Source organism: Mastigoproctus giganteus, chromosome 7 (genome assembly GCF_048544385.1).
Source record: "Mastigoproctus giganteus isolate SK-2022 chromosome 7, ASM4854438v1, whole genome shotgun sequence".
Classification (NCBI taxonomy): Eukaryota; Metazoa; Arthropoda; class Arachnida; order Uropygi; family Thelyphonidae; genus Mastigoproctus; species Mastigoproctus giganteus.
The window spans coordinates 128,666,435-128,693,968 of record NC_143581.1 but is presented as its reverse complement, the minus strand read 5'-3'; the positions used below and the strand labels follow the sequence as shown (position 1 = coordinate 128,693,968).

The window sequence follows — 27,534 nt, the reverse complement described above, 5'->3', positions numbered from 1 at the left end:
ATAAACTTTTGATAAAATTGAGGGTTGTTCTGATTTACAGCTCAGCCCCAAAGTTGTGTTCACTTTTAACTATGAATTCCAGACTTATTTTCCAACCATTATTTTAAAAGTCGTTAAAGGAGTTGCTCCTCAGCAATCTTGCAGCACAACCTTTCAACCTTTCTCCACATGAAATCATCATCATCAGCCATTTTCAATCCACTGCAGGATGAAGGCCGCTCCAGCAACTTTCCAGTTCTTTCTGTTTTGAGCACTGGCCATCCATTTACTACTCAAAAACTCATGAATTTCATCTATCCATCTCCGCCTTTGTCTTCCAGGTTTTCTTCTAGCTCCTCTTGGGTACCATTCTGTTATTTTCTTAGTCCATCTGTCATCATGTCTTCGAGCTATGTGTCCTGCCCAAGACCATTTTAGTTCTTTAGTTTTGATAAGAATGTCCTTTACTTGAGTTTGCTGCCTAATCCATGTGTTTCTCTTCTTATCTAACAGTCTGATTCCCAGATTCCCAATATAATTCGTTCCATTCTTCGCTGTGTAGTTCTTAGCTTCTCTTCCATTCTTTTGGTGAGTGCCCAAGTTTCACTTCCATAAGTCATGGTGGGGAGTATACATTGATTCATTATTTTACATTTCAGACAAACTGGGATATTGCTCTTCAGTATGTGACTATATTTCCTGAATGCAATCCATCCAAAATTTATTCTTCTCTTGACTTCCAGCCATTTATCATTATTACAGCTAATAACTTGTCCCAGATAAGTATATGACTCCACCTTTTCAATTACTGCTCCTTCAATCATTATTTCCCTTTCCGTGGCATACTTGTTCATCATTACTTTTGTTTTAGCCATATTCATCTTTAGTCCAAAATCCTTACTAACTGTGCATAACTGATTAAGATTTTCCTCTAATTCTTTGGGATCGTGGCTTATGACCACAATGTCATCTGCAAATCGTAAATGGTTTAGGTACTCTCCATTCACATTGACTCCTTTCTGCGACCAGTCTAATCTTCTGAAAGCTTCCTCAAGCGCATCAGTAAACAGCTTCGGAGATATTGTGTCTCCTTGTCGAACTCCTTTCTCGATTTTAAATTTGCTACTGTCTTTGTCTAGTCTAATAAAGGATGTAGCACTCTCATATATTTTCTTCAAAATCATAATATATGGAGTATCTATGCCTTGTCTTTCCAGTGCCCGAAACATTGCCTTATGCTGTATGGAGTCAAATGCCTTTTCATAATCCACAAATGCCAGGCATAATGGTGTTTTATATTCATTTGCTTTCTCCATTAGCTGTGATATTACGTGAAGGTGATCCATAGTTGAGAATCCTGTCCTAAAGCCAGCTTGCTCTTTCGGTTAATTCTCATCAAGTATTCTTTCTAATCTGTTAGTAATGACCCTTGTGAACAACTTGTAGATATGGGATAACAAGCTAATTGGTCTATAATTTCCAATTTCTGATTTATCTCCTTTCTTATGCAGCAAAACTATGATTGCATTATTCCACTGCTTAGGCATCACACCTTTTCTAATGCACTTTGTGAAGAGCCTTGCCAGTTTTTGTGTTATGTCTCTTCCTCCCAATTTTAACAACTCTACAGTAACTTCATCTTCCCCCGGGGCTTTCCGATTCTTCATTTTCTTCAATGCATGTTCTACCTCATCAGGAAGAATATCGGGTATGTCGTATGTGTTGCTACTTTGCAATCCATCTTCCCCACTGCTGGTATCATTCCCTCGCTCCTTGTATAATTCTCTATAGTAGTTTTCTGCTATTTGAATTATGCCTTCTCTGCTGTTTATAAGTACACCATCGCTATTCTTCAGTTTCACTATCGTTTGTCTTTCTGTTTGTATTACTGCTCATGGCTGCTGATTTAAATCCTTTGTTTTCCCTTAATGCTTGTTCTACTTTTCTTGTGTTAAATCTTCTTATGTCCTCTCTGAGTCTCTTTCTAATGGCTTTGCATAACTCAGTATACTCGATTTTCTCCCTGTCAGTGTTTTTCTTGCTCTTCATTTGTCGTCTTTGGTTCATCATGACAAGTGTTTCTTGACTAATTTTTTCTTCTTTGGATTTCTGTTTCCCTAAAGTTTTCTTGGGCTTTATCACTTTCAGAAAGTTGTAATATTCCTTGTCGATATCTTGGTCCTGAGCAGTCTGCAGAAGCTCAAACTTGTTCTTAAGTTCCAGTACATACTGCTTTTTCTCCTCCTCTGTTATTTCAAAGACCTTTGTATTATTTACTCAAGTCAGTTTTTTCCTTTCCTTTCCTACATCTATATCAAGTGTACATCTTACCATTCTGTGATCACTTCCAACATTTACCTTATTCAGGACGGTAACATCATTCACAATATATCTTCTGTTAGTGAGGATGAAGTCGATTTCATTAGTTGTTAATCCATTTGGACTCTTCCATGTCCACTTTCTGTTCACCCGTTTCTTGAAAAAAGTGTTCATTACTGACAATCCTTGAGATTTTGCAAATTCCACAAGTTCACCTCTTTCATTTCTTTCACCAATTCCAAAATTTCCTATAGTTCCTCTTTTTGTGCTGTTTTGCCTTTTTCCAACCTTAGCATTGAAGTCCCCCATAATAATAGTGTAGTGGGTTTTCTGCTCATCTAGAAGACTCTCAATTTCAGTGTACATTTCTTCAACCTCTTCATCATCATGGCTCGATGTTGGTGCATAAATCATTATAACCTTTAGCTTGTACCTCTTAGAAATCTTGAGTATTAGTCTTGACACCCTTGGTGATGTACTTTTGAATTCCAAAATGTTGTTTTTAAAATATTTATGGACCAGAAACCCAACTCCACCTTCACTCCTTTCACTGTTTCCATTGGTGTACAGCAGATTTCCACTTGATAAACTTATAAGTGATTCATTTCTTCTTCTTGTTTCAGCAACACCGATGATATTCCAATTCACATTTTCTAATTCCTTTTCCAGCTCTAATATCCTGAAATACTCCACATGAAATACTGCCTCTCAAATATAGGTGCCAGTGAATGTGTTAAGCCAGTGAACTGCCCTTATTCAATACCAACAACTGTGGATTGCTGTTGAGTATGTGTAGGCCTTTGAGTATTACTGTTGAGTATGCATATTACTTGTAGAATACTTTTGGCATCTCACAAAAGTCCTGTAAGGACTTATAGTTGTCATTAATGCAGGACTTTCACTAGCACCAGTGGAGGTGCTACTTGCTATTAGACTAGTGTACACCACATAAATTGGCTGCACAGTGTTTATGTAAAATTTATTTACAGTTCCAGACATTACACAAATTTTTAAGAAAAGAAATTCATTTTTACCAGCTAACTTTTAAACGAATGCAATACACACAACATTGGATTAGCCATGCCTGAATTACATACATTTGTTTTATACAAAAAAAAAAAAAATAATAAAAATAAATAACTATTAATGTTTCAAGAATTGTAATACTAATTCATTCTTATTTGAGTGACAGATGAAGATATTTATAGCCATTGAGATTTTCCTAACACAATGGCCATGATCAACATGCATACCTCACTTGCATTATGATGAGGATCTCTCTTATGATTCTCAAACGATCACTTAAATTTTTATGCTTGTTCAACGTATGTACATACGTGTATTAACATATGTGTTGTACTAATTCTTAAGTTAGGTTTGCAGTTCCTATGCAATGTCATTAAGAACTTTAGATAATTTTTTTATCAGATTTAAGTCCTGTTTATGTGGGAAGGGGAGGGAGAGAGAGAGTGATGGGGGGGTTAATCTTTTTTAAGTTTTTAAAATATATGTTATATGAAAATTGAAGTAATGAGTTATTTTTTAATATATAACAAATTTTTCCACTTCCCTTAATTTCCTGCAGTCAACAGCTGAATGGGAATCTCCAATAATAAATCAGAATTCTGATACAACTGATCCTTGGAATGTTCCTAATGTTAACGTAGACCAGGGTGTAACAAGAACTATCACAGCTCCACCGCCGCCGCCGCCGCCGCCACCACCTCCTCCTCCTCCTCCTCCGTCACTTCCTGAAGCTGGTATATAATAAATTTTGTTTTATTTTGTAACATTTAAAGTAACCATTTCTAGAAAAATCTAGGCAAAACATTTTTGATTTATTATGCTGAAACATCATCTTTGGATAAAGCAGGAACTTCTTTATCAAAGAAGTTTCAGCATTTGTCCCCACATCTTGTGTCAGCTAAGTTGGATGCAAACTGAGGTTCTCACAAGTCATCATTCATCACATCAAATGTGGGGATAATGAAGCACAAAGAGATGGAGCTTGTAGCTTTAAAAATTTTCCTAAGACATGCAATGATCAACATGCATACATGGTATTGCATGTACACTGTACACAGGAAGTGTTCAGTAATATAGAATGTTAACAAGATTGGCGTGCTCATTTTGTATCAGTGAATTGTAACTCTTTGGGACACTTCCTCACACAAATATCCACACTTGACTCTGCCTTTTTACTATACCCCTGTTGAAACAATCAACTATTTTGTCGAGGTTCTGACAAAGATGGTCCTGATTGGTTGAAAAGAGGAGTTTCTCTGTTCTTTCAAACCAGCCTGTTAATCTTGATCCTGATTTTTTTTTTCAACTAATGAGGATCCATTCTCTGTGCGTGTGTGTGTGCATGCGCACGCACACGACTCTTACCATCCATTAGTTACCAATATGTATTAGCTGGTCCCGTTGTCACCAACTTTCTGTAAATACTCGCTCCATTTTATATTTTTGTACTTCAAGGAGTGAGATTTAAATTGCTGAGAGTTATATTGAATGTATTATGCAGTTTGTTTGTGTGTTAAATGATTTATTATTTTTGTTGCTCTTATATTATTTCTCCCTGATTGGTGAATTCCACTCCGGGTACTGTTACCAAGTATACAGGGTGGTTGTAATGTCTGGTGTTACTGTTGGTCGAGGAACTCTGACTATCCTACAGGTGTTCAGGATTGCAAATTTCTGGAGTTCCTTGTAGGTGTTCTCTGGGACACCTATTTCTGCTAGGCTGCTGTGTAGGGTCTTTGGCACTATACCGGTGATTGACACGATGATCGGGATGGTCATTACTCCTTGCATATGCCACATATCCTTGACCTCATGTTTCAGATTCGTGTACTTCCTAATTTTTTCCTCATTGGTTTTCTGGACATTGATATAGTGGTGCCCAACACTAGCAATCAGGTATGTAGCCTTTTCCATCTTGTAAACAAGTGTTATGCCCAGTCTGTTGTGTGGGATTCTTATCCGTTATTATGGCACGGTCCCAGTACAGCTTGTGGGTTGGGGTCTCTAGTACCACCTGGAGTTTGTACTTGTAGTATGGTTCTTTAATCAACTGGTATTTACTCGCTAGCTTCTGATGTATTATCCTGGTTAAGTAGTCATAGGCCTGGTGGCATTGTTGACATGTTTTTTTTTTTTTTTGGTAGTTGTTGGCGCATCGGCTTCTGTGGCCATAGTGCACCTCCCAAGGTTTTTGCAGTACTTTGATCCAAGCCCGAGGCGGGATTCGAACCCGCGACCTTTGGGTTGCCAGGTAGGCACTTTACCCACCTGGCTAGCCTGGTCGGCTGTTGACATGTGTCATCTGACATTGCGGGCTCCTTGGCAATGTATTTTCTATAGTTTCTGATGTTGATTACCTAGTCTTAGGTGGCCAGCAATCCTTCAGTCTCGGGGAAGAGCATCCCACTTGTGAGCCATGCATCGGAAGTAATGTTATCGATGTGATCTTGATGGAGGTCACTGTGGTGTCTACATCAGGATCACATCAATAACATTGACTGTGAAAGCAAAGCTGAACATCCATTCAGCTTTGCTTTCAGCAGGCTTCTGAGTCTCTGATGGTATTTTTTGGTCAGGCAGGCCTTCATTTCCTTGTGCTGTAACTGCTGAGCCTGCATCATCCCCAAGTATTTGTAGGCCTCTCCCTCTGCCATGGCTTCTATCTCTTTACCAGTCTGCAGATGGTAGTTTTGGTTGACTAATTTTCCCTGGTGCAATCCGTGTCTGGACCAAATTCCATCCTAATATCATTGCTGAATTCTTCAGTGATCCTGAGTAGTTGCTGGAGTTGCTTCTCGGTTGCCGTGTAGAGCTTGATATCATCCATGTACATCAGGTGGGTGAGGATGTACAGGTTCTTCCTTCCTTTTTTGAGGTTATAGCCATACTTGCTGCCGTTAAGCGTGGTGGATGGCGGGTTGAGTGCTAGACTGAAGCACAGTGGGCTCAGAGTATCTCCCTGAAAGATTCCTTTTCTGATGGGGATTGGTCTGGTTGTGATGTTCTTGACCTTAATGGCGGTACTCCATTTCACCATTGTTGCCCCTAGGAAGTTTACTATTTAAATAGATTTTAATAACTGTCAAGATTTAAATTGCTAAGAGTTAGATTGAATGTATTATGCAGTTTGTTTGTGTGTTAACTGATTTATTATTATTATTAACCATATGATGCAAGGAAGCCTGAGGCTGCACCAGCCAAAACAAAGAAAATTACTGAGAGAGAGAGAGAGAGAGAGAGAGAGAGAGAGAGAGAGAAGTAGAAAAGAATGATATCCAGCTTAGGACCCTGGGTGTGCCAAGCCCATACTCAACAGATGTGAGCCCCTGGGGGTTTCTGTACTTTGTTTAATTGACTTGAATATAGCAGAATAGTACATCAGTTGAATATTTAATATTGAATATTTAATTGGAAAAAATCATTCCTTACCTTCTAAATTTGCCTTACAGTTTTATCAATTTCAGCTTTATCTTTAGCTCTGTCTTATTGTTTCATTTATCTTGGAAACTGCTGGAGTGGTTACAAAAGATATCATTAATTTAGTTTAGGCCTTGTCTAGGTGCAGTTGATTTCACATAAAGGTTAAATAAAAATTATCAACATTAGTTTCTATTGTACTTCATTTATCTGTTCCAGGCTAGAACTTACTACCTTGGTGCCTGAAATGCTGACGGAACTGATATTCAGGTTCTACCTGTGAGTCAAGCAGACTGAATTTTGGTAAACCCAGTCATTGTGTGACAACAAAATCCTCTGCTTGCACCTTTGTTATAGTAGGGCTGTTAGTGTCTCTGGGTGTAACTCCCATATGCATGTCCTGAAACACCACACCTAATATTCTATAGGTGACAACCCAGGTGTGAACCAACTTAAACAGATGTTGACTTGTGTGATATCCACATCACACAGAAGAATGCCCCATCCCTCTGTCACTAGGCAATACTGGGTGGTAGATGACTCTTATTGTCTAGTGCAATGCCACTTTGCTTATTAGAGGCTTGAGTGACGTGAAACCCATTTTTCTTGCCCGGAGCAAAGCTCCAGTAATCTCTCTCTCTCTCTCTCTCTCCTCTCTCTCTCTCACACATCATGTATGACGGGCATCATCATGGTGATATCCAGTATTCATTTTATTTTGCAGGCTGTTAGATAGTCCACCAGACCTAGGGTTCCTTTACTCTGCCAGCTGGTATTTGGAGAGAATCTAAGTAGTGTGTATGCTGGGAGGGATACATTCTTGAAGGAGTGTTATGTCAAAGAGATGGTTATAGCATTGCTGCTATGTGCAGGGCTGGATTAAGGATGAAATAGGCCCCCAACCATAATTAACCTTTAGGCCCCTTTAATATACAGGATGTCTCAAAAATACAAGGCATAACTTCAGGAATGAGTTCCCCATATGTAGTCAATAAAAATATTTTCTATCAATGTGGTTCCGGAAATGCTTGGTTCCCGAGTTATTAACCGGAATGTCTTATCTCCTGCAGGTGATTTCCTTCATCACAAGGTACTGACAGAATCTGGTGATTTTCTATTCCGACATTGAACTCAAATCAGGAGCAAGTGGATATGCACTTTATTTACGGTTTGGCAGACAGCAATGCTCTGAAGGCTCGCCGTTTGTACCACGAAAGGTTCCCAGAACGAAGATGTCCAGACAGGAAAACATTTGAAGGTATCCATCACCGCCTTTCTGAACATGGGACCTTTATACCTTTTGCTGCCGACAGAGGACGACCAAGATCTATGACTTCTGAAGTATAGGAGGAGATATTGGATGTTGTGCATGCCACTCCTGGAATCAGCACACGCAGAAAAGCAATGCAACTGGCTGTCCAACATTCGACTATTTGGAGATTGTTGCGAGAACACTAAATGTATCCTTACCATCTACAACGGGTACAGGCCTTGTCACCAGCAGATTACCCTGCGCAAATAATGTTCTGCCAGTGGTTCTTGCAGCAGTGTGTTACAACTCCTCACTTTCCTGCCTTAGTGATATTCACAGATGAAGCACAGTTCACACAAGATGGAACATACAGAAACTTTCTGGAAAACAACATGCCTGATTTCTTAGACGACACACCACTGATCATTCGTCAACAAGCATACTTCATGCACGATGGCGCTCCCGCACATTTCAGCCACCTAGCTCGTAATTACCAGAATTGAAGGTTTCCTGGTCGGTGGATACATAGAGGTGGACCAACTGCCTGGCCTCCACGCTCACTGATTTAAACCCACTAGATTTCTTCTTGTGGGGCCCATTGGTGTACTCTACTCTGGCAGCTGATGTGGAAACTCTCCTCAATCGAATTGTGGCAGGTTGTGAGACAATACAAAACATGTCAGGAATTTGGCATCGTCTTCACGAGTCCATGAGACTTCGATGTGAGGCTTGTATTCAGGCAGAAGGTGGACATTTTGAACAATTACTATAAGATGATGTGAACAGTTAAGTGTCATAGACAGACCTTCAAAACTCGGAAACCAAGCATTTCTGGAACTATGTTGATATAAAATATTTTTATTGTCTACATATGAGGAACTCATTCCTGAAGTTATGCCGTGTATTTTTGAGACACCCTGTATATATATATATATATATATATATATAAACTATTATTATTAGAAATTTTTAGCACTACTTTAGAAAATATTTTCACTGAAAATGAGGCTCCTCTTTGGGTGAGTCCCCCGGCCATGGCCAAACTGGCCGTAGTGTTAACACAGCCCTGGCTATGTGCATGCCAAATCCAAAATTTCATTAATTCATGTGTCCTCCATCTACTTTTACTTTATATACTGAATGCACTACAAATACTAAAATAAAATTAATAAGAGTAGGCTTGTGTGTGAAAAGATGATTGAAACCTGCAAAAAACTTAATTTCTTGTTCATTTCACAAACACACATGTTCTTAGTTTCAGTCTCATTGATGTTCATTTTCACCTACAGTCCTACTTACTTTTTCTGACAAAGTTCCAATTATCAGTTGCTTCAACTACTACTATTCATTTCATTTTCCATAATTACTTGCTTTACGATTCCTTTCAAGTGCAGCTAGTACTCGTGCATATGGCTGCTCTGTTGTTCCTTGTCAGAGACTTCCTAATTCGAAATCTCCTCTGGTGTAAAATCTCTCTGCCCCATCCTGTTAAATTAGTCTGTTCCCTTGATGTGGGTACCTGTACATGGCTTGGGGACCTCTTGTGATGCTGCTGGCCTTCCAGATTAGCAGCATTGGAATCTGGCATGTCCAACCATGTGCTATGATTGGTGGAAATTCGGAAAAGGAGATCCTGATGGGTGAGTTGCCAGTCCTAACATGTTATTTTGGCCCCTACTTCAGCAAGATTGGATGTCCCAGATCGATGTGTGGTTCTTACTGTGGGGGCCAACTGCATTCCAATAGATCTCCTTCCCTAACGCACCATTTTGGGCCCTGCTTCAGTAAAATGGTAGGACCGAAATTGGCATATGGTTCTTACTGACATACTGGGATCAACTGCATTCCAATCGATCTCCTTCCCTTACTAGGCCCTGGGACCAGGGTCAGGAAATGTGAGTATAATTCTCTAAGCAAACTTGGCAATCTCATTTGCATATGAAGCACCTCCATGGTGGCTGAGGTACTTAAGGTATCTGAAATTTTTCTTTACTCTTACGAGTAATTTAAATTCTTCTGCTGTGATAAGAATGATAATATATCTGTCAAAAGAGCCATAACCGACTATACACCATTGGTGATTCCACTTGGTCTTGTTCTCCATTCCACTGGAAAGCAAACAATCAGGAAAATGTCACCCTTCTTTGTCCAGAAAGCACTAGAAGGGTTGGCAAGATCTCCAAAATTGAAAAGGTTGCATTCTGGAGATATTCTAGCTGCAGCTTCATGTCCGAAACATGTGCCCAACAAATACTTAAAACTACATTGATAGGAAGGAGTACCTATCATCATACATCCCCCCTCCATAAAACTGAACTGTTCACGTGGTATCAACTCAAAGTGGGTCTTCATATCTCTGAGGAAGAGATCTGCTCTGAACTGAAAGATCAAAGTGTGAAAACTGTAAGTGAATATTGTAATGTAATGGAACTGTACTGGTGAAAATCTCACCATTACAGTTCTGATCTTTATGAACTGTACCCCACAGCCTTCATGTTCCATCAAGTCAGGCTGCTTAAATTGACCAGTAAGGATTTACATTCCAATTACGAAATCTACTGAGGTGTTTTAAGTGTCAAAAATACAGCCATTCACAAACTGCTTGTCATGGTTTCCCTGCCTGTGCTCGACATTGGTGCTAATGACCATGAGAGCATGGAATGTTCAGTTCCAAAGGCAATTTGTGCAAATTGCCAAGGAGTACACCCTGCATCCAGTTCAGTTATAGAAGGATGAGAAAAATTCAAAAACTGAAAACAAAACTGTACATTTTTATCGAGAGCCTGAGAAACACCCCCCCAACCAGTAAATAGCAGGAAGCCCTGATATGCCTAGTAACTTTCTGGGAAGTGTACTATCAGGACACAAACAAATCTGATGGTGGCAAAGATGACTTTGCCACCATCAGATTCGTTTACTGCTCTTGCACATGGCTTACTGAGTTTGCCAAAATTAACTCAGAAGAAGCAGTTGGCTGCCCCCCCCCCCCATATTGTAAGAGGTATATCCCTATCTCCTACTGCACTGCCTCTAAGAAAAGTAAGCAGATGGGAAAAGCATTTTAAAACCCATCCCATCTTAACTACAAAAAAAAAAAAAAAAAAAAAAAGATGTAGAGGTTGAAGGAGATGACAGAAGAATCAGTCTTGGAGCATTTTTCTGAAGAAGAAATGGGTACCAAATAATGTCCATACTTCCCCAAAAAAGGAAAGATGCATGAGAAAACAGTCCTCAGCTTTGGAAGTCCATTGATCCAGCAAACCTAAATAATGAGCACATTGAAATTGCTTTTGCTTACAGGAAACATATTTAAACAGTACACCTTCCTTGTGTAATTTGTTCAGTTATCTGGAGGAACAGAATTGGAGATGGCCCTGCTATGGAAGAGTCATCATCCTTGTGGATAACCAATTTCCTTTCCAAGCTATGCCTCTTACCACCAACATAGAGGTGGTAACAATTCATGTTACATTAGGATTCCTTTTAATAGTTTGTTCAATTTGCCATCTGTGGTGAATATCCCTAAGCAGACTTTGATCTTATTAATCAACTTTCATCCCCCATATTATGGTACTTCAGTAGGCACACTCTGGGTTGGTTCAGATATCAGTAGGATGAGTCACATTATAGAGTGTATGTTTGAAATACCATAGTTTTGAATATACTGTGGATATGATAATGTCTCTAATACAAATTATGAAAAAAAAAAAAAAAAAAAAAACTGTTCAAAGAACTAACAATTTCATATTGGCAACTGTAAAAAGTGAATACAGGTAGTTCCCGGCTTTACGAGTTAATTCATTCCTAGCACACACTTGCTCGTAAAGTGAAAGCAGAAATTTATTTCCCATAGACATAATATTAGAAACGGGGGTTACATTCTCAACAATGAAATTAGTTAGCTAATTAGTTTATGTTTAAACAGTGATTGATTTATCCAAAGCAATGAAAACATAGCCTGTAAAATCAAGAAAATTATAATTTAAAGAAAATATTTATGACTTACAAATGTTAAAGAATGTTTATTCTTCATCATCATCGACTAAATGCACACTCGTTTATCACTCATTGTTGGGTCAGCACTCGTTGGTTTGTTGCACAAGGAGTCGTCTTCTTCAGAAGTGCTTCAAGAGACATTTGTTTCCAAGATAATCCCTTATCTTTTCTTTATAAATTTCATGATAACATGCATAAGCATTTTTAGCGGCATGCGCAAATTGCAATTAACTAACACGATACTTGCAAGTGAGATTGCAACTAACACGATTAGTTTACGAAGCTTAAAAAAAAAAAAAAGGAATGAAGAGAAGATTCTGAAAAATTTGTTTTTTATATGATTGAAGATTGCAGTGAAGGGGAAACACATTTCACCATAATAATGTAAAAACCTACACAATTCCAGCTATCGCCGACCGGGCTAGCCGAGTGGGTAAAGTACCTGCCCGGCAACCCAAAGGTCGCGGGTTCGATTCCCGCCTCGGGCTTGGATCAAAGTACTGCAAAAACCTTGGGAGGTGCAATATGGCCACAGAAGCCGATGCGCCAACAACTACCAAATCAAAAAAAAAAAAATTCCAGCTATCGGTAATTTTGAAAATGCAATAATATCGAGTTTACTACCCATTTATAATTGATTGTACTAACAGATAAGCCCAATAAACCGGAAACTGCTAATTGTTTTATGGTTCTGATCTCCAGAAATGTGCTTTAGTAGAAAAATATCACGAAGGCGTTCAAAATTGATTCTTATAACAGATGATAACGATGAAAATTGATTCTTATATATGATAACGATGAAATGAAAGCGTAGTGTGTTTGAATGATTTGAATTACTAACTAATACAATTTACGTTATAAAAATTACCTTTTAGAGAGAATAGCTTAATTATATAGCGAAAATTAACTTCTGAGGTCTTGGAACGAATAACTAAAAAACAATGGGTTATTGGGTTCACATTACGATATTTTCATGATACGATGGTATCTCTGGAACGTATTAATGTTGTAAAGTGGGGTACACTGTATTGTATAACTATGCACGTGGTTTGACTTGTGGTATTTATGAATGTTTAACATTCATATTTTGCAATTAATGTTCACATTTTCGATTTTGTTGATACTTGAAAAAAAAAAAAAAAAAAAAAAACTCGTAAACCTGGGAACTCAAAAACCGAAAACTCCTAAAGCGGGAACTGCCTGTACCATATACACTCATCTACTGTATAACCTACTGTCGTATTTCCAAGAGGGAATATTAGCAAAAAAATGGCTGTATATCCACTTTGATATATTAGTTGCAGAGTAATTTTTGTAAACAACAGGACTTATTGGGGTAATTACTGTAGACACCCAGTTTCTCCCCTTTGCTAGAGATGCAAATCAGTGGAACATTAATTACAAACAGCCTCCTCTGGAGGGGAATACAGCTGCTTTGATATGGAAAAATCCATATAAAATTCCATATCCATTTTTCTTCCATATCAAAGATATGGAAAAATCCTCAAATCTCCCGAGGTGTTCCAAATATTTTAAGATATCTGCAACTTTGGTCTCAGGAAATGCATTGCCATTTTTGTTAAACTTCTGTCACTGGCTGTTACAAGTTTTTGTAGGATCCCCGCTAGCGTGCTCTCTCCTCTCTCTCTCTCTCTCTCTCTACTCTCTCTCTCTCTCTCTCTCTCTCTCTCTCTCCTCTCTCTCTCTCTCTCTCTCTCTCTCTCTCTCTCTCTCTCTCTCTCTCTCTCTCTCTCTCTCACACACACACACACACAGCCATATTGCCAAGAATAGGATCAGTTTTAAATGTTATGATTTTTTGCTATCAAAGTTAATTCTATTACTGAACAATTTCCATCTGTAAACAGTGCCCTCCTTTTTGATGATTTTAGCATCTTTTTATACTTATGCAGCATTGAAAGGCAATTGCAACATGCCCTTTAGTATCTAAACTTGTGAGTACTGGGTTCAGGTTGTCATCCCAGAAGACCATTTGCATTCTCTTTTTGTTGGAAACAGAACCCTCACCCCAAACTGAAACTGAAGCAGACAAAACACAATCCCAGTAGCACTTGAAACAAAATATGTATATTCAGTAAAAAGTTGACATTTTTCAACACATCCATTAACTTTGTACAAAATGGATGAACAATCATATGTGCCATATCCTACTAACAAGTGAGATGCAGATCATTACATGTTACTTTGACTCTCTTATTCATCTTAAACTTGATTATGAGTTGCACATATGTGTATTCACTAGAAACAGTGTACTCTGATGTGTACTCTATAATAAGTACAATATAGGCTTTATTGGGATGTACATAATCCTCATCCACTTCTGCTCTGTGTCTAGGAAATGCTACATTCTATTTCTGAGTGTTCATTTGACATCTTTTCTGCTGGATCCCAATTTGGCTTGGGATCCAGCAGAAAAGAGGTAATTGGGGTAGTGAATTCGCAGATACTATGAACTGTAGAGAGGAAGTTGTTTTTGCTTGTATCTGCATAGAGCATATTCATCTTATGCATTTGTTCCTGCTTGAGGGCAGCTGATTTACCTGTGCGTGACGTGAGAATTGACAGCTTTTTAGCCATTCAGCATATTTTATCCAGGTATCTTTTATTTTACACTACTTTTACTGTTTTTAGCCTTCTGACTGAGCCTTACACACTCAGATTTCATCTGACAGTTACCATGTGTCAGCTGTTTTTAATTATTTAAAAACATTCTTTTTTGCTCTTATTTAAAATGGACCTTTTATACATTGTTTTTTTACATATTTTTATCTTATACATTTTGACAGTGACCTTAATCCTTCAGGTAACTGATATTTTTAACTTATCTTTTACATGACATGGTTTTTGTGTTATTGCCTTAGTTGCTAATGTGCCAATTAAAATCAAACCAAACTGGTTATCTGTTTCCTCTTTTGTTCTCCCAACTATACTAATCGTCTGAACCCTTTGACTTCTTTTCTTTGAAGCTCAACATTCTCCAACTCATAAGTTGCCTATAAATTATTTACCTGATTATGAAGCTTGATTAAAATTTTATTGTAATAGATGTAAATTGGTAGGCTGCACGTAATAAAGCAGCTCAAAGAATTTCTTACCACACAACCTCACTTCAGTAAATCTCCACACGAGCACCTTTAGTATCACGTACAAGGTCAAGACGGTATCTGATTTCATTCAAGTGTTTTGGAGAATCTCTTAGAAATGGGAATCACTATCTGTTCAGTCTTTTAACTCTGTGATGTTAAGTTTTTCTTTTTATACATCTTGTTCTTTTCATACACCCATACAAATAAATTCAAAAGTGTGATATATGGAGAATGAGGCCATGGAATGGGACCTTCCCTTGCCAATCCATTGGTTAGGAAATTTTTTATTGAGGAAATTGTGCACATGCATGCTCCAGTGTGGTGGTGGTGGTAGTGCCACCTCATCTTGATGATAGAACACATATGGCTGCATATCTTCCAGTTGAGGTGCAGTGTTTTCATGGAAATAAAAGGGCCCAGTCACCTGACTGAAGGACAGTGAACACCATATGTTTACTTTGGGACTGTCAACTTCCAACTCATTCTCATGTTCACGAACTGAGTAGGGATTTTCAGATCCTCGTTATGTAACAATTGTGGCTGTTAATTTTACCAGATGGATAGAATGTTGCTTCATCACTGTAAATGACATTTTCCAGAAACAGCGAATACCTCTCATGGTTTGTTGTGAGGCTTAAATTTCTGGATGATTTGCACTTTGTAAACATAGTTTCAGTCTCTTGAAAACCAACTTGTGCAAAGTTGCTTGTGTGTTTTACCGCTGCAGGCTTGTCTGGTGGATAGATTTTGTAGGAATTCGGGTAAACGCTTCCTGAATTTCCAAAACTTTATCTGCAGATACACTAGGGTTTGCTCCTTTCTGGTGCAGTACTCCTGCTAGTTTCTTGAAACTGTTTCAGTGACTGTCTCATTGATTGTTCCATATGTAGGTCTTTCTGGAATTCCCACTGAAAGCATCTCTTTACAGTCACTGAAGATTTGGTAACCTATAGCAACAATATGCACTTTGCTTTCTCCTGCACTATTGCCATTTTAACTCCATACTGCTGCAATTCTTGCTGGGATCAAGACTGCCAAATGCATGAGATAAACTCATTGAGTTGTTTTGGTAACTGCAGCAAACAATTTTAAGGTATCTATTACAGTAAAATTTTAACTGAGCTTCATAATCAGGGGAGTGATTTATAGACACCCTGTATCTTTCCTAACAGTGAAGTAATTTTCTCTTGTTATTTTAATGTTCACAACTCTGGCTGGCTTCAATTTTCTACACTGCTTGACAAAATTAACAGAACAAAACATTTTATAAGAATATTTTATTGTGAACAGTGTCACTGAAGGCGAATATTTGATATTATAGGCAGCCTGGCGTGCAAATTTCAGAGTATCCGATATAAATCGATCTACCACCTTACAGAGCCAGCCGCACATTATGTAAATTATTCATGCCTATAAAAACACTGGTTGGGACCACACCACTTCATTCCTGTTTTTTGACTTTCTCAGTGGAATAGCCACAACTCCAGTACTCAGGATGGCAAGTCATCATCCTTTAGATGATTTTTTGAGATGATGGTGGGTGGGCGTTGGATGACTTGAAGCCTGGCAGTTTCAGGCTGAGGTGGAAAGTTGGCTTAATATGTCACACATTGTTGTCTTGGCATTATGGAAGTAGTTTCAGGAGACGGGAACCATTGCACGAAGACCTGGCCAAGGTCTCCCGAGGGCTGTGTAAACGGGAACCGACAGCAAGACAGAATTCTGCGATGTCCTGTCATCAACTGTCTCAGAGTAATATTTTTAACTTCAGAGTAATGTGTCTCAGAGTAATGTGTCTCAGAAAACTCAGAGTAATGTGTCTCAGAAAACTCAGAGTAATGTGTCTCAGAGTAATATTTTTAACTTATCTTGGAGATTTGGATGACTTGAAGCCTGGCAGTTTCAGGCTGAGGTAGAAAGTTGGCTTAATATGTCACACATTGTTGTCTTGGCATTATGGAAGTAGTTTCAGGAGACGGGAACCATTGCACGAAGACCTGGCCAAGGTCTCCCGAGGGCTGTGTAAACGGGAACCGACAGCAAGACAGAATTCTGCGATGTCCTGTCATCAACTGTCTCTTGAGGTTGCTGCAGCCACAGGTGAAAACATTTTTAACTGGACTGTTTTAAGAAGGCTCAATTCAAGTGGACTGTACATAAGGAAGCCAGTGGTTTGTTTCCCATTAACCCCAAATCACCGCAGAGCTCGTTGAAACTGGTGCCATGAACATGACTTGGAGCCCTGACAAATGGGATACGGTCCTGTTCTCCAACAGATTATAGATGTTATTTCATCTGGAGACAACAAGGAATGCTATGCCATCCCTCCGACATCAGAAAAAGGGACACTTATAGTGGAGGCGGTGTTCTCATGTGGGAGAATAACGATCAACAGCCACACCCCCTTCTCCCTATTTTTGATAGGTCTTCTGTAACTGCACAGAGTTACTGACAACAGATCCTCGAATGCTATGCGCAACTTTTTAGGGGTGCGGTTAGCCCAGATTTTCTTTTCATGCACTACAATGCACTGCACATGGATCTCATGTGGTGGAGGAATATCGTGAAACTGAAGGTATTCAACGACTGCTGTGCCAGCACAATCAAATCACCAGATTTAAATCTGATCGAACATATGTGCAATGCGATGCTCTTTGGCATCAAATTGCACGCTGACATCCAAATCCTTGGTTACTTGGTGAGATAAGGTTTGTGCTGGTGGAAGTATGGGATTTCTTGCCACAGAACCTTATAGACACCCTTATATCAAGCATGGTTCATAGCTGTCAGCACTGTGTAGCCATTGGAGAGGATTATACACCGTACTGATATCAAGTGACCATATTTTCGAGCATGTTTTATTGTGACCTTTTTGGTAGTTCTTCGGGGGTAAAGGGAAGGGTTTTTGCTTTCATAAAGGTGACTACAGTAGTCTCAGACAGTTTTGAATTCTATACAGTGGGACCAACTGATGATGTTACCAACAGCAAATTCTAAATGGGAACCATTCAAGGAATTCTCAAAGCTTACTAGACTTTTCATACCGATTAAGAAATACTGTTCAAGGTTTAGGCCTAAATGGATGTCAGATGAACTAAAGAGACTCGTGTCAGAGAAGAAAATTGCATGGGATGCATATAAATTGTCATGCAACACGGAAGCCTGTGGTAGATATAAGCTAATCTGTAATCAAGTCACAAAGGAGGTTAGGCAAACGAAGGCAGATTACGAGAAATCTTTGACAAAGGATGCTAAGAAAAACAGCAAGGATTTCTTTACTTATATAAACTCTAGAAGGAAGGGGAAGAATTAGATTGGTCCACTTGATATCGATGATTCTACTGTTGATAATCCTGCTCAGAGAGCTGACAAACTGAATGAGTATTTTGCATCTACATTCACACATCAGTTATTAAGGGAGATAAATGCTAGAAGTTTATCAAACTGTAACAGGGTGATTAATGATTTTGTAATAATTGAGATAATAAGTAATTGTAATAATAATAATAAGTGGGGAGAAATTCTTGAAGTTAAACATAAGAAAGGCACCTGGAGTGGATTGAATCTATCCAATTATATTAAAGGAGGTGGCAAAGGAAGTAAGCAAACTCTTGGCCATAATTGTGAGTGCATCCTTGTACTCAGGGGAAGTCCCCATGGACTGGAGTTGTGCAAATGTATCCCCAATTCACAAAGAGGGATCAAAGGGGGAAATGTGTAATTACAGACCTGTTAGTTTAACTTCTGTTCCCTGGAAAAATAATGAAGTCACTGTTAAAGAAGCATTGCAGGATAATCTAGACAAGACTACAGTAATAATTCAGACACAGCATGGGTTTGTTAAGGGATAGGCTTGTCTGACAAATTTGATTGGTTGCTATAATGTGGTAACAAAGGAACTGGATGCAAAAGAATAATTTTGATATCATATACTTTGGATCACAATGTGGTGGTCTCTCTCTCTCTCAGACTCATGTTGTTTAACTTTATGTGAATTGGGATGATCTGTGATATTTCTGTTCTTATTTTCATTGGTTTGATTGTTTTAAGTCTTCTGATCTCACTGTTTTCTCAGATTATCAGGGAAATTCTTTTTGTATAGATGAAATCCTTTATTCCACATTCTACCATAAAACCTTATTCTTTATTTAAACCTTTTTCTAATAAATGCATTGTTCAAGATAGGAATATTGCATATCACAATTGGCTTGCATCCAAATATTTGGTTCAATTTTATGCCTACACTAAAGCTCACAGCAATTATAAACAGTTATTAATCAATCCAAATTTGATTTTGAACAGACTAAGAATAGAAAATCTTTCATGTAGAAAGAGTAGTCAAGCATTCTGGTCTATTTACAAATCTTGATGCAACTTCTATCCATCTATACTCCTACTTCAATTAAAACCTGATAATTCTATTGCATCATCAGCTAAAGATAAAGATTAAGATTTATTTCTTCTGATAAACCTCTTTCTACCATGCTCAGCACATTTCATTTGATATATGTTATGGTTTTCTGAGAGAAGAACGTAAGAAGAATTCTGAACAGTCAATTCCAAGAAAGCTCCAGGTGCTGATGGCATTTCTCCAAAATTGCTGTGTCATCTTCCGCTGGTGTTTTTCTTTCTATTTAGGAATGTGCTCATATCCTGCCCTAAAATAGGTTGAGAATTTCTCCTATCGAACTATCACCCTAATAGAGAAATCCATCCATCTCCAGCTCTTAAGCTATCCTAAACAACCATCTGATCAGTGATCACCAATATGAATATTTTCTCTCAATGTTGATCAACTGGTGGTATATTCACTTATGTTATCTATCTGTGGACAAATTCAATGGAAAAGTTTGGTGAAACTCTAGCAGTTACTTTTGACATAAAGGTTTTCTACATGAACTTCCATCCTATGGATTACCAATTGCATCTTGCAATCGGGTATCTAGTTTTATCTCTGATTGCTCACTGTGGGCAATTTTAGATAGTCTGTCTTCTAACTTCTCCATGAATGCTAATGTTCTCTCAGTTTTTTCTTATTGTTTATCAGTCCACTGACTGGAAATCCTATCTGCACACTACATTCCACCTTCCAAAACTCTGGTGCCAAACATTCCATGGCCCACCGATTTCAGTGTGTTCCTCAGAGCATCAATTCTAAGGAGTTTCAGTGAATAGATTTTATTTTCTTTCAACTATTGTTTTCTTTATTTATATATTAGAGTAACTCCTTTTCACTTAGTAAGTAGGCAGAGACTCAGAAAGGAAATCTAGCAAAGAAACAATTTCTGTTTCTTTTTCTAACAGTACTAACAAACTAACTCAGCCACTTTGTCACCTTGTGGCACTACTCTTGCTTCCCTTTGGTGAGACCATAAATCTGGGTGTAAAGTAACTCCCAGGGCCATAAGGATTTTTAGGATGTTTGCAGTTTTTCCATCGTTTAAGAATCCAAATTTCATGGATTTGCATCAACCTAACGATGACTTGATCAATCGAAGAGATTGAAGATGCCCTAAGTAGAACATCCAAGAACGTAAACCAGAACATGGACAATCTATTGTCATTTCTCATACAGGAAATGTCTGGAAAGCATAGCTGGTTCCCTGAGAATGGTATGAAGACTTAAATCTGGCAACTTGCTATTTGAGACCACAAGCCACAAATACTGAGTCTCTTCTGAAACTCACTTCATTTGATGGAGTTTCAGTTAAGTTACCTAGATATGCCACAGTTAGTACCTCCCAAGATATAATTTCAAAGTAAGACCTAATGAATGTCACATAGGAAATTGTCCAGGAACTGTGGGATTAGGTCACACACAGGCAAAAAGAATTATGCTGAAGAAAGATGGTGAGCTGATTCCAACTCAAGCATCATATTGACATTTAGTGCACCAAACTTTCCTTCATGAGTGAAAGCTGGGTATTTGAACTGTCACATTTCTCCACATATTACGAACACAATAAGATGTTATGAGTGTCAAAAATTTAAACACTCAAATGTTCTGTGAAGGTTATCAATATGTTCAAACTGTGGCTCCAAGGAGCACGACCAAGTTGATATATAATGCCGCCTTTGCTTTGCTCCAGTTGTAAAGGCAATCTTTAAAACTTGTGAGCAGTGGAAATATGAGAAAAACATCCAGAAATAAAATAGTCTTATATTCAGACGCAAGGAAATGGTTACAGTAATACATGCCAAGATGGGCATATGCTGAAGCCTCCCAATGAAAATCATTGGGAGGCTTCAGCATTTCATTCAATATCAGTTCAAACCAATACATCAATTCTGCCAAACATTTCTATTTCGAATGGGCTCAATCTTTACTGTCTTCTACCCCTCAATCAACTATCTGCAATCTTGTTACTCAAAACAAGATTGCAGATAGGACTAACAACAAATCATTCTTGATATCACCTACTGCTCATACAACTCCTGTAAGACCTGTCCAAACATAAAACATTTTCTGTTAGGAAGAAACATAATCGACTTCTTCCTTTTGGATAGCACTGAAAATTCCACTAATGACAAAACCATTCTGGTGATCCATCCAGAGGATAAATATGGACACAATGCCTTTTTTTAAAAAAGGGAAAAATGAAAATTGACTACCTTGAGCAGACTTCCAAAAAGCACACTCACCTTCTTCATTTAAATCCAAACAATGAATAGCATCATCCAGTGGAATTTCGGAGGGCTTTGCAGCAGTATTGATGACATTTATGAGATAATTAAACATCATAATCCAGTTGGCATCTTGCTTACAAGGAACATTTAATACCTGACATATCTTTCTCAATAAAAAAAAAAATTACTCTTTTGCAACAAGACAGACTATTAAAAATACTCACGGAGTGGTAGCCACACTCCTAGATTCATGAGTACCTTGCAAACACATCCCTTTATTAAGGGTCTTGCTCTGGTATTACTCTGATGCTTGTTTCAATCATTGCTGCTCAATCATTCTTGTGCCATTTGCGAACGTGAAGATCGTATTCTGCAATTGCCAATCCTTTTCTATTTATGGGTGACTTCAAGAGATACCATCCATTGTGGGGGTTCTTTCAATGCAGATGGATGAGGAAAACTCATTGAAATGCTTATTGATAGAAAAAATCTAAACATACTAAATACTCACTTGTCAACCATCCATCACTCTCCCTCTAAGAACAACCTAAGCAATTTATCTCTCTAATTGCTCTCCAACCCTCATTCCTAGTGTCAAGTGAATAGTTCTTGATCTGCTCAATAGTTGATCTCTACCCATTAATATGTAGAATTCAAACATCACTATAACCTCAGAAAACTGCATAAAGTGGAAATTTTTCAAAGCTGATTGGGCAAATTATCACTTACCACATTTTTGATCAAATTATTGAATTTTGGCTTAATTGACACAGTCATGGATCATATTACAAAACAAATACTAGCAGCTGCATATACTGCCATTCATCATATTACAAAACAAATACTAGCAGCTGTATATACTGCCATTCATCATATTACAAAACAAATACTAGCAGCTGCATATACTGCCATTCATCATATTACAAAACAAATACTAGCAGCTGCATATACTGCCATTCATCACATTACAAAACAAATACTAGCAGCTGCATATACTGCCATTCATCACATTACAAAACAAATATTAGCAGCTGCATATATTGCCATTCTACAATCAATCACAGTCAAGCAACCATAGAACTATAAAATATTGATAGAATAGAGACTGCATAATGAAGAGTGCAAAAAGAAGGGGGGAAAAATGAGCGTGGAATCTATTCCTTAAACCCCTACCACTACAAATCTTATGAATTATAAGTGAATGAAGAGTCAAGCCCTGCCACATGAGAAAGAAAGCTAAAAGAGACTCCTGAATTTGATTTTCAACCTCAATTAATAAAAATTCTGATTTAAGAATAATATGGAGAAAAATAAAGCAACTAATTGGCAGATTTCTGCTTTCTACTCCTACAGAGATTGTGAATACCCCAGGGACCATATTTTCTCAGTTATCTGCCTCAGTTGCATTATGATCTATCATTTCAGAAGTCAAAGCTTTAGATGAAAAATTCCAAATGAACTTCAGAAGAATGACATCTTCTTTATACTACAATTAACCAATTACGATGCTTGAACTTCAAGAAACCTTATCTACCTCAAAGAAGAGTGCTGTTGGTCCCGATGGAATATATATCATAATGCTTCAACACTTAGATAATCGATCATTATCCTCGCTGCTGACCTTCAATCACGTCTTTACTTAACATTAATTTCCCTGTTCCTGGCCGTACCATGTACTTCCTATCATCACTCTAGGTGGTAGATGACTCTCATCAACATTGTTTATTGGAGTCATGAAGTGGTGGAACCCATGTTTAGTCTCCAGAGAAAAAGCTCTGATAAACCGCCCCCCCCATCTCTTCCATCATGCAGTATGATAGATGTCTTTTGAGGTTATGATGGGCACCATGGCAAGATCCAATCTTCCTTGCATTTCGAGGATACAGCTCTAAAACGGAGTTCGCAGGCCACCAGCTAGATAGTACACTGGACTGAACCTATTGGTAACTCTCGATGAGGCTTCTGGATCAGCTAGTGTATAATCTCGGTACCTCTATCAGCCAGATGGTGACTGGAGAGAGTCTGAGTAGTGTGTATGCAGGGAGCATTGTCAAAGAGCTGGGTACATTCTTACCATGAGTATGCCACATCCAAAAATTTCTTTACTTCATACAGCATGTTTCCATTCCCCCCACCTTTTCTTACCACTGAATACACCATGAATTGTCAAACTAATAGAGCAAACTTATCTGCAAAAAGATCTAAACCTCCCAAAACATTTCCGCATTCATTTCACAAATATCCATGGCTGACTGAATCTTGGTTATCGGTTGATTCAACCACATCTCATCTTAGATGTCCGAATTATTTGCTGAATGAACCCTTTCATTTCAAAGGTGGTAGTTTTGTATATGTCTGTTCTGATATTCCCTGTCAGAGATTTAGTAATTTGGAATCGCCTCTTTTTGGGGGCGCCTCCGTAGCCAGGTGAGAAGGAGCAGCAGTGCATAGCACATGCTTCTTGATTAGACCGGGTTCGAGCCCGTCACCACCAAATATGGAGGATGCGGAAAGGTCAGGGAATGACCACTGCATATCCCGGAGCAATATGGCCTTAGTTGCTAATGCTCCTAAAAACCAAATAACAAACAAACAGCTTCTTTTTGGTCTTCTCTAGTTTAAAATCTCTCTACCACATCTGTCAAATTCATTTGTTGCCTCTATTGTTCTCCCAACTCTACTAATCATTTGGAACTCTTTGACTTTCTCCTGTCCAACTTTCGTAATTGAGGTAATTTTCCTTGGTGATTTCAATTTTCACAACACCAGCTGGCTTCCATTTTCTAGTCATATGGACCCAGCTGATTGAGATACTGAGGCTTTTGCAATTCCTAATGACCTCATACAGGTTGTTCATTTACCTACCAGAATACCAGACAATCCTAACCACACAGCCAACATACTTAACCTATTTCACACAAACAACCCTTTGAAGTTCACGGTCGAGGTGAGTGGTCCTCTAGGTTCCTCAGATCACAACTTGATGATGGTCTCTTCTTCAGTGGAGCTTTTCTCTCATAGCCATTCCCAGCTTGTGTTGTTTGGCATCACAACAATGCAAAATGCGATGATCTGCGAGATTTCTCTTCCTTTGTCGGATTACTGTGTCAAAACTTATGATGTTAACGATTTCTCAGATGGCGTCTGTAAAATTATTCCTGTAGGGATGGAATCCTTTATTCCACACTCTACCTTTAAATGTCTTCCTTTTATCTAAACCATCGTTTTCTAATAAATGTGCTAAGGCTTTTCACAAGAAGAATGTTGCATATCATAATTGGCCTCGTATCCAAATCTCCAGGTTCATTTTCTGCCTACACCAAAGCTCGCAACAATTGTAAAGCAGTTATTAATCAGTCCAAACCTGATTTCAACAGGCTAAGAGTAGAAAACTCACTTCTTCTCCAAATGGTAAAACTGCTGCACAATTTGTGGCATTGGAGGCAAATTGCTGCTATGGATTAAGGGATGGTTGAGTGGGAGAAGACAGAGTGGTAATCAATGGTCACTACTCTACTAATACCACATGTTATTAGTAGAGTTCCCCAGGGTTCAGTGTTGGGTCCCTTGTTGTTTTCTGTATTTATTAATGATATTGGTGATGGAATATCAAGCTTAATGTCTAAGTTTGCAGATGACATAAAGGTTGGCAGGGTTGTTAATGACAGTACGGTACTGCCACAGGATTTAGAAAAGTTAAGCAGATGGACTGAGAGGTGGCAAATGAAGTTTAACATTGACAAACGTAAAGTACATATGGGAAGCAGTAAGCCCCAGCGTAACATATCAAATGTGTGGTACTAAACTGAAAGTGGTAGAGAATGAAAAGAACCTAGGGATAATTGTGCAGTCAGATATGAAGTTTTCTGAGCAGTCAGACAGTCTGCAAGAGTAGCTCATGGTGTCTTGTCAATGATATACAGGAATTTTTCTAGCAGGGAAAAGGATGTGATTATCTCTTTGTATAAGGCAATGGTCAGGCCAAACTTTGAGTACTGTATACAGGTCTGAAGGCCACATTTTAGGAAGGATGTAGAGCTGCTAGAACGAGTACAGAGAAGGGAAACAAGATCAGTGAAATGAACAAAGAGTTGTTGTTATAAAGAAAGGCTTAAGTTTTGCAAATTACAGTGTCTGGAGACTAGGTCGCTCCAGACACTAATTTTCGAGGTGATCTGATTGAAGTGTATAAGGCCTTGAATGGTTTGAGCATGCTCAGTGCTGATAGGATTCTTCCACTTGCCCAGATTAATCACATGAGGGGACCTAAATTCAAATTAAGGAAAGACAGTTGTTGAATAGATGTGCGGAAATTTGCCTTTAACCAGCTGGTGGTTGACTGCTGGAACAAACTTCCATCTGTCGTAGAAGTTGACAGCTTAAATAAATTTAAGGCAGAACTAGACAAACATTTGGAGCAAATGGATGGGTGAAATGGGATTTTTTTTTTTTTTTTTTTTGCTTATGCTGTTATAAGCTTGCTTTCTTGCATCATATACCTCTATTAATGCTAAAAAGAATGTCAGAAGGATTTTGACAAATCTTGATGCTAAGGAAGCTCCAGGTCCTGATAGTATTGTTCTCAACGGCTCCTCTGTAGCCAGGTGGGCAGGAGCAGCAGTGGTAGCACACACTTCTTGATTAGACTGGGGTTCGAGCCCGTGACCACCAAATACGGAGGATGCGGAAAGGTCAGGGAATGACCACCGGATAACCCTGGAGCAATATGGCCTTAGTTGCTAATGCTCCTAAAAACCAAATAACAAATTGTTCCCAAAACTAGCAGGACCATATACTTGTTCTCAAAACCTGTGCTTCCAAATTTACTCCCATTCTCTGTCACCTTTTCACACTTTCTTATTCCAAGGTGTTTTTCCTTCTGCTTGAAAATTTGCTCATATCCAGCCAGTTCCTAAAACGGGTGAGAAATCCTTCCCATCCAATTAGCATCCTATTGTAATTACTTCTACTTTTCCTAAAGAATTGGTAAAATAAATTAACCGCCAACTCTTAAACTGTCTAGAAACCTTCCATCTGATCAATGATTGCCAGTATGGATTCCATCAGTGTCAATCCAATGGTGATATTCTTGCTTATGTTATCCATCTGTGGACAAATTCAATGGAAAAGTTTGGAACCCAAGCAGTTGCTCTTGACATTTCAAAGGCTTTGATCAAATTTGGATAAATAAAAAATAAAGTGCAGCCATTATCAACCCACTGCAGGATGGAAGCCTCCTCAACAATTCATGCTGAGGGAAATGGACCATAATCTGCCACGCTGGTCCAGTGTGGGTTGGCAGATTGACCGTATTCAGCAGTCAGGGGCTTGAAACCTGGTCTACTCAAAGAGCGTGTGCTACTGCATTCCTGCTCCTGATCACTCGGCTACGGATGTGGCCCATAGGTATTCTAAATAAGTTTCCATCTTATTGTTTTGCAACTATTTTTTTGTAATTAGGTATCCAGTTTTCTCTCTGACTGCTCACTGCAGGTGATGGTAGATGGCTGTGTCTTCTGACTCCTCCACTAATGCTGGTGTTCCTCAAGATTCGGTTCTTTCTTCCACTCTTTTCTTGTATATTATTGATCCTGCTTCCCTTGACTGGAAATCCTATCCATAGTTTTGTTTATGATAGCACATCGCATTCCACCTTGCAGTTTTAGAAACTTTGCCCTTTTCAAACAGCTTCAAATTCTCAGATATCCACTACCAATTCCTTAAATGCTGATCTCAAGATAATTCTCCATTTGGGCAAAGATAAGTTAGTTGCTTTCAATCCTAGAATTGAGTCTTCCCTTATATCTCACA

General features: G+C 38.5%; 1 protein-coding gene across 2 annotated transcripts in view; it reads left to right on the top strand.

The window, feature by feature from the left end:
• lqf (epsin homolog lqf) overlaps positions 1-27,534 on the top strand; it is a 222,510-nt gene that overhangs the window by 104,824 nt on the left and 90,152 nt on the right. For both annotated transcript variants that reach the window (XM_090377896.1, XM_090377895.1), the window contains exon 6: positions 3,884-4,058. In XM_090377896.1, coding sequence (XP_090234022.1) covers positions 3,884-4,058 — 175 coding nt within the window. The remainder of the gene's footprint in view (positions 1-3,883; positions 4,059-27,534) is intronic.